We start from the raw sequence: 9423 nt of genomic DNA, 5'->3' as shown, positions 1-9423 counted from the left end.
AATAACGTTATTATAATCAAAATTATCATTATTTATAACATTGTTATGCTTTTTGTTAACATATATATTATCATTATCGTAGAGACTTTATTACATTATCATAATGTTTATCATAGTCATCTATTCAATGCGTACCATAATCCTTGCTGCTGTGGTCATGTATCAGTTGCAGAGACCTTGCCGTGAGCAAGAATCCAAAAGCATCAGAAATATCCTACACAATGAAATCTATAGCGTGAAAATCTACTAACCGATACTTGTCTCTCAGTCGGGTTTCTATTGTACGGATCATCAGAGTCTCCAGGCTTTTCAACAAAGCTTTGAAAGCATCGGTCGGATTGGCCTTCCATTCCAGAAGTTTCAGCTCCTGAAAGATTTCTAATTTATTATTTTAGTGTCATACTAACTCCAAACGTCAAGGATATATAATGTAAGGAACAAACTATGATACAATTTGAACTGCCGATAGTTTAATGTAGATACGTATTTAAGCGACGTTTTTGGAAAAATAGTAGCATGGCAAAAGGAAAAGATAATCCATTTGATATGTATTTTTTTAAATATAGGAATTTTCTGAAACTACATATCAAAAGCTTCCCGAGGTAAATTAGCTTTGATGGACTTGTCTGTGAAACAACATATATGCTAGCCAAGGTTCCAATAACACTATCAACACCTTTGCGGATTAAACAACTATATTCGTTCCTTGTCTTAGCGACATCTATTGGATTTTGCCTACTGCCACCTTTTGTATGGAATGCCAACTAAACATTAGCGTGGTGTCTTGTAGAATGGCTTAAAACGGTGGATACAATTTACCAAAAAACGATACTTCGAAAGTATGACTATGTACCAGAGGGAATCCATTACAGTTGTATTTGTGTGAAAGGGATTGGTGCAAACACTAAATGACACTGGAAATATTCTTATTTATCAGTCCATTTAGAATGTGTTCTCTTCCATTGTCTCGATTAAACAGGAACAGAGTTCGAATTTGAAAAACTTAATGTTGACTGAATGCCGCGTCCAATGATTGCATGGACCTGAAGCACATACGTATCTGCTCGATATACCAAGGTGTAGAGAGGGTTATCGAAATCTTGGCTAGCGAAGATGGTGATAAAATATAAATAGAGGAATTAATTCCGATAAATGTATAATGATAGCTGCACTTTGAACTGAGGATAATTCTAAATTTTACATCCAAAACAATATAACTATAACACCTTAGTGGACAGGTACAATTGTGTAAATGACTCCTGGTATATTTCATATATAATTTAACGGCACATTACTACTGAACACATCTCAGATAGATTATAAGTTCGTCATAAACTTTAATGAGTTTGATCTCCGAAGGTCATGTTCAAAAATGGTGCCAGCGATAGAAGATTTACCTTTCTCAAAATCGGATACAACATTTGGTCGATCTCGAATGTAATACGTTAATATAGTGTCTTTCCGATGTAGACGCTTTTAAAGTTTGAAAATAAAGTTAAGTGTTGACTATGTTTTATATAATTGTGAACATCTATTCTCTTCATGGAACCGCGTAATTAAAAAACCAAGCATATGTACTTGTAACCAAACCCATTTTATGCCCTGTTATAATCGTTCGGTTTAGTTATTATTTTTGCGGCCGTAAATATCCCCAGATATCGAAAATGTATTGGTGACAACATCATCTCGTGTTTCCTCAGGAATTGTCATAACTAAAAAAGTAAATACGAATGTGAGGGTATAAGTAGTACAGGACGTCGCTATGAAGACCTTCCGTATATTCTTTTGCGCTCGTGTTCTGGGTGAATAACTCTTGATTATATTCAACTCGGTCTATGCAAATTCTGATTTTTTTCTTTGGGACACGAGCTATTTGTGGATGTACACTCCGGACCCAAACTTGATCGCTACTGGGACAATTTTGTAAGTGGTCAATCTGCCATTGAGAATAATGGAAATATAACACTAATGTTCAATATGAAGATTAAATTGAATTTGACATTACGTTTTGGGCCATATAAGATACAATGCTAATTTCACAATACAGATATCATTATGAACACTATCTGCAATTTAAAATATCATATGGGGTTCAATAAATTAGAATAGCAAGATAATATAAAGATGTCGTCACTATAGCTCTCTTTCTTACTTTTAATAGGATACATAAACATACAGAGACACCTAATTTAATAACCGGAAAACAATATGATTTCCGGAAAATGATTCTTTGCTTGGAATGTGTTTTTTCACTTGGAAATTCCGAGTGTACGTTTTAAAAATCGACATAAAATTTGACTTTATCCCAGAAACTCAATTGCATCATTAAATGAACTTCTTGAAAGTCAAAAATTACAATCTATACATTTAGCGTAAAGTTTCCTAAGATTACCCTGTGGACATGTTCAATTTTATATCATACTCCTTGAAGCAAAGAATGGTTCATGTTGCATTGAAATTATCTTTAGTTCTATATGAAAACAACACATTTATCTACGCCAATCGGAAATGAATGATTCAAGTAAATGTTAATTATTATTTGCCTTTCGATTCGTATTTTAATACGATTCAAATTAAAATTCTCACCAGATTCCCATCAAATGTTATAATCTGCCAGTCGCCCAATTTTCCGCAGTATTTTCTTATTTTCTTTTTTGTATCTTCCATCACGGCTGCCCTGTCGTCCAATGGAACCATATCCCATTTGTTGCAGACAAATATCATATTGCCAAGACCCTTTATATGATCTTCCTTTGATGCAGATAATGCTACCGCCTCGATCAACTTTCTAATCTGAAAAAGTATATTCATTTGATTGTCTGCATAAAACACAACGTATCTGTTTGTAAACTTATTTAAGTATATTATCTGTTACATAAATATTAAACTTGGTTAATTGTTGCGTCCAACTCCAATTGCTTTGACATTTCCTAAATCCACAGTAAGGCAATACTGACGACAACACAAAGATGTCAATAGACATGACATAATGGTTTCATTACTCGCTTTTGTCCCGCAACAGGAGTTTAGTACAATATGTTTCTGAAAGGCATATATTCACGTAAGCTGGGTGCATCGTATGAGTTAACCTCGGTGTCGTACAACAATTTCATTCACTTTGTTTAATAACACACTTTACGATTTCCGTTTTGTAAACACCTGTTTGATACAAATAAATGATCAGATAGCAAGTGTTCCATATATATTTTTATTACGTTTCAAATAGCAGACGTTGAGGACATGTTTTGAACAAGACGAAGAATGATACGAAGAATAATATTAAATCACCTTTACTAATAATGTTATTCAAGCTGAGACGCTCACCCAAGATTAAATAGTAAAAATCCCAAAATACAGTACAATGTATTTAATGAATTGGCTTTATATTACCAATTTAGATATTAAATACGCAACCGAGCGAAATGTTTAGAAGCAAAGCTTTTACGGTCAGTGAGAAGCAAGTATTGTTGTCAAGTCACCATATAAAGAAATACAGACAGATACGAACATCATCTGTGCTAGGTTCACTCAAAAGTGTTCCTTGTCTGCAAAGGTGTAAACACGAGAGCAGATGCTATATAGGATGCTTTTTGTCGCAAATTAACATAGAAAGAGCGAATATTGTATATCCAAATGTGTAGTTTACTGAGGGGATACTAATTATGCTACATACAAGTTAATGTTAGAGACTATTATGTGTATGCATTTCCACTGATCAGAGCAAATGAAGCATTTGATGATAAAACATATCAGATATATAGTTATATCTTTACGGCTATTTAAGATTTTTTTTTACATAAGACACTCATCAATTTCAAATATGCGATAAGATTGAATGTAAAAATACAAAATAAGTTTATAAATAGTGGTTTCTCTCTAACTCTACTACGAAAACGTTTAAAATCAGGCAAGTAACTGTATGTAATCTAGTCGTGCAGAAATCAAACTACTTGAAAGGAAATTATATACATAGCATGCTTTACCAGCAAGAGTTACCTCTCTACAATACACAATAATATACATATATACAGCTGAACCCAAATTCGGCAATTTGAAATATGAATTTCAATTAAATATGACATATGTACTATCCACCAATAAACATTATATATCTAATGATTATTAAGTAATGCGTTTGTAAAATGCGAGGCATGAGTAAAACTGCTGCTATATCAGTGTTAGAACATCAACTTATTTGATATAGAAGAAAGTGCATGGAAAAGTTCATTAAATATGCGTATGGCAACTGTCAGCTCCATCGTCATCTAGGTATTTTGTTAGAAAATAGTGTATATCATGTACATTTGTGTCATTCTTGACGATCTTTAATTGCAAAAAAATTACAAAAATTAACACTTTATTTGACATAGGAAGAGATTTGGCAACACATGTGTGAAAAATTGGGACATAGCTTTAATGGTGTGTAAATATAAATATAAAATTTTGAAAATGAAGATGACTAGGGTAGCAGAAGGTTTTTAAACAAGATGTCGAAACCATTGCACCAGTTGATTTTATGCTTTGAAGCTCAAACTCAATGGCAACCACAATACGTGGATAAAACATAATTTTAAATTGCCAAAAAATCATTATTATCACTAATTAATCAACCAATAGTTTGTTGATGGTAAATATCGTGACATAGTTGTATCAGTCTTGTTGCTTGTTTACATACTTAGTCAATAATTGAAATTGGAAACATAAGTATTCCTAAGAAACATATGTTTTCATCATTTAATTGATTTTTTTGGTGGATAACTCTTTAGGAGAAGGCTTGTTTTAACTATTATTGTTTATTGAATAGTGTAGTAGTAGTGCAATTGTTCAATAACAAATACATATTTTGTTTTCCGTTTAAAAGTCGATAAGTTGGGGTGAGAGCAATTGTAGGGATTTCATTAAAAACGTCCAATACTTAGTTCTGCAAAGTATTATGCACATCATGTATCAGTCAGTTTCTATTATAACTTGTTTATGTACACTGTCATCATGAACGTTGCTCACATAAAACAAATTCTAAATTGTCATTGCTATACACGTTTTGAGTTATATAATAAGTGAAGAAATTTTCATGGAAATTGAGAAAATGATTCATTAAAACCAAAATATCAATAACTCCTATTCTGCAGAATGTAACGCATATATATGGGAACGGAACCCATACATATAGGAATTGAACACAAATAGAACAGACAAATACTAAACAATGACTTTTTGGATGACCAAAAGGGGTGGACACGATACGTTAACTAAAATTAAGGCACAAAATAGCTGTATAGGTTCTGAAGTTTCCAAGCGATTGTCAGGTGTTTCATTTTCCGGCATGAAAACATTTAATCGTGTTTGCATATTTGATTTAATTTATATCTGATTTAATTGTTTGTAAGTTTTAAAATATTTGTATTGTTTAATTTCATTATATGTCAAAATAATATGGTTTTGTTTACTAGGAACGTGATACTTTTTTCCAGAAAATAGTTTGATTTTGACAGTTTTGATTTTTGGGATACCAAAAGCTGATCTGGTTCCCGACCTAAACTCAGAATGAGTAACCGTCGCGTGAACACATTATCTTTTATTTTGGGAATAATAGGGCTGAGATCGAGGTTGTGTTGGTAAGGTGACCCTCGAATTGTAAATAGCTTTTAGCGAAGTGAACAACTTTTTTCCTAGGAGTAACATGATTGTTTTATTTTTATCACGGACCTACTGTGGCTTCGTGATTTGTTTATATGCAAACGAGATTACGTGATCCACTATTTTGCAATTAGGCAGTTAAGAAACTGCAAATTACATTGTTTTAACAGTGATGTTTTGAGATCTCTCATTTGGGCTTCTAAACATTGGGACGTATTTTTTGTGTCATTTTGGGAATTACATTTTACTGTTTTTTCGAATCATTTGAATTGTAAAATATTGATTCGTTTCTCTGGAAATAATTCGAGTGCTGTTACAAACTGTATTGGACAAAGACATTTCATTAATTCAAACACAAGATTATTTCTTGTGTTTCTACAAGGAACTCTATAAAACAAAATCAAACACAATACAGCATACGTCATAGCATTCCATCATTGATTTATCGGAAGGACTCAAACGTGATTCTTAAAACAGTAAGTTCTTATTTTATCATTTTGTACGATAGTTTCCCAGGTAAATAATTTTTTTGTTAAATTTATCAACGCTTGTTGTTTTCACTCTTTCTTTTGTTAATGTTTATTCGAGCCTAAGTGCGTAACATAAGAAGTGGATGCTCGTCCTCGGGATTATTTTGAAGTTTGGCTAGAATATGTAAGAAATCTTTTTTTTAAATTTGAATTCCAATAGTTGTTGCAATTTTCATTGAAATCAGAAAGCTTCTTCAAAACTGTCATACAACGGGGAAATATGTGTTTCAAATCATACCCAGGAACAATTAGATCTTTTCCAGAAATATGAATTTATTTAACTTGCCAGAAAATACGATCTGTTGGAGGTAAAGGCTTCCTTAATAAATCAATAAATAAGAAATATTTTGGTTCAGTCTTTGATTGAAACGAACGTTTTGGATAAATATGCTTTGGTTTCGACCAGTAAGTCTGTGTCAGGCTCTAGCACAAAGGTAATGGAATTGGAAGTAAAATACAATATGGAATAGGAGTTGAGGAAGACGAGAAAATGAGACAGATATCCAAATGCAGTTATAAGAAAAACAAAAGTTTGTTGTTTTCACTTTGTCTTGTATTACTGGTTATTGCTTTAGTGTTATTACATTTGTGCCTATACTAAATATTTTTAAACATACTTACTGGGGTAGATGCTTATTATATGATTTGGTTTATTATAACGAACTAATTAGACAACAATACTCAAAATTTGCACCGATGACGTAGTTAGTCTTATTGAAAGATTTATCTTTATGTGCCATACTCTCTTTTGAAAATATTATCTTCTTTGTCGATGTCGTTTCACTTGCTATCACATTTCTAATGTGTGACAATAATAAACAACTTATTTCTGTGTTACCTGGGCTCTTGGTGAAATTAAATAACAAACAATGAATGATAAGGTCAAGATAAATGCCATTTTCACGCTCATGTTCAGGTTTAGAGAAATGTAGCGCCATTTGAAGATTCTCAATAAATGGAATATCATATATTTTAAAAGTCATATTTGATTTAATAATGTATATTAGTTTATTTTTACGTATACTCAGGACGAGAACAAAAGATGGTCAGCATAGGAACAGTTTTGACCGAGTGTTAGAGTATTCGTTTATCGAAAAATATAGACGCGTAGAATAATTTATGATTAATTGATTTACCTTTGAATGAACGTTTCTCAGACTTTGATCATAGTGGTATTTTCCTTTGATTGTAGTTTTGATTCATACTTTTCCGTGCTTTTTATCCACTCTTCCTACTGTACCGTTTTAGGCATGTTTTCTTTTACTTTTCCATTCCATTATTTATTCCATCTTTCAATTTGTTTAGTGGAATGCTCTTTAGGAAAAGGCATGTTTTAACCATTAGATTTGCAAACGAATGGATACTGTATGCTTTTTTGTATCTAATAGAAATAATATAACTACATAATGTTCACTTATCTTGATTGTTTGGTCCAATCATTAATTTGGTTTCGTTACTGAAGCCGGTGAAATCACATGACAAATGTCGACATAAATAATTGCAATCGTCATCCCTACTTATTATATAAAATCAAACGCTGTTCTCTGGCTGCTTATTTCAGGCTTTTAAGGACGCTTTAACTGTTATACATGAACGGTATCAACCTCAAATACTGATTTTGTTGTGAAGAAGATAAAATGCCAACAACGTAATGTTCCTTTAGCAATTGAACATTTGCTTGCGAAATGCGCCATCCAATAAATAACAAGTTCGTTCTGCTGGTATATATCTACGTCGGGACCAATTATTGCAAAATATCGCGTTTGCAATAAAAGGCCAGAGAAATATCACGCAAAAACAACAGTGAAACCTAAAATGGAGCAACATTTCAAGACAAATATAGTCGAGAGCTGATAAAACGGCTTGTCGTTACAATTATATTTGATATACATAACTGAATCAAAGAAAATAAGGTATAGCAAAAATATTGACTTGTATTGACTATAAATAATAGTAGTAACTTAAAATTGCAAATAGGAACTAATTTAAAAAGAATTGGATCGAAAACATAAAATATTATTTAGGTCTTAGGAAAGCTTTACATTAGTCAAGATTCTTGATAGTAACTTTTGGACTGCCATAAACCCGGTTACTTGTTGCTTGGTTAAATATATATGTAGATGTTTACTTGGCTAACACAGGATTCAAAGCAGCATTGATAGCATTTGTTACAAAAGCTGTATGGAAAATAATTGTTAACAACAAAGCTTTTGATATTATTAAATATTAGTAACTGTCGCTAATTAGTTAAATTTAATGATGAGATTTATATACATAGCGATCAGGAACAATGATGACAGAAATTATGTGATTGTTTTCATCACCAATGATTTGAGCATGCACAAAGAAATAAAACATCCTAACAGTACAGAATGCCAAGACGACAGAGACTCACAGAAGGTATATATTGGATATATAAAAATACGTTTTTGACACAATTTGAGACAAGCATGTGAGAAGTATATCTTCATTACACAGGCACAGATTATCCCACGTTAAAAAGTACAAGTTAACCATACAATTAATGTATGTATGTTTCCTAGAATTGTTACATCGCAATTGACGAACAACATGGGAGTTAAATCTATAACGATAAAGCCAGATATTGTGTGCAATCTATATCATTTCATATAACTAGTTTTTTTGCTATGTTACTACATTGTTTCATGCGTACTGAGAAATATGTAATTTACGTCAAAACCATTAAGCAACAAATTATCATTAAGGTTTAATTGTTTTTATTACCTTTTAGTGTACAATATATAAGTAAAAAAAAAAGGATTGACAGCTTTTGGTGACAACAATGAAATGACAATATTGAATATTTATACCACTACAAATACGGTAATATCACTATGATGGTACTGCATGTTAAAAATGTTCAGATGTGGTAGTGATCCAGATCTTCGGAACTTTTGTTTATACTTTTTGTTGGCTCTTTTGAAATGCGAAAGTGTTTGGATTCAACTCGGTCAAATGATTAATGGCAGCAATAAGTCTTATACTTATAATTCTTATTTATCAGGGTCACTTCCTGTTAAAATGCCTAATGCTGCAAATTGCTTTGATTCAGTGTTCATAGCTCTTAGAAACACCCTCATGGAAGTTACTATTCACAATGTGCATATCAAAATAAAATATGAAGATGTGGCATGATAAACTTTCACGGAATGCTTGCAGCATAGTTTGTTACGACATATATTTAAGGCAAACGGTTAACTCGTAAGTCTTCCTCTTTACACTTACTTAACAGTAC

The 9423-nt window shown here is 32.0% G+C and overlaps 1 protein-coding gene across 1 annotated transcript in view; it reads right to left on the bottom strand.

Moving 5' to 3' along the window:
• Positions 1-214: 214 nt before the first annotated feature.
• Positions 215-9423, bottom strand: part of LOC149791190 (uncharacterized) — a 61317-nt gene continuing 52108 nt past the window's right edge. Inside the window, exons 8-9 of the mRNA XM_089971316.1 lie at positions 2587-2793; positions 215-367 (exon numbers count right to left, since the gene is read on the bottom strand). Of these exons, the coding sequence (XP_089827442.1) occupies positions 215-367; positions 2587-2793 (360 nt within the window). The remainder of the gene's footprint in view (positions 368-2586; positions 2794-9423) is intronic.

Source organism: Sinohyriopsis cumingii, chromosome 9 (assembly GCF_028554795.1).
Source record: "Sinohyriopsis cumingii isolate HCF-2022 chromosome 9, ASM2855479v2, whole genome shotgun sequence".
In the NCBI taxonomy this organism is placed as follows: Eukaryota; Metazoa; Mollusca; class Bivalvia; order Unionida; family Unionidae; genus Sinohyriopsis; species Sinohyriopsis cumingii.
This window is presented reverse-complemented; position numbering and strand designations above follow the sequence as displayed.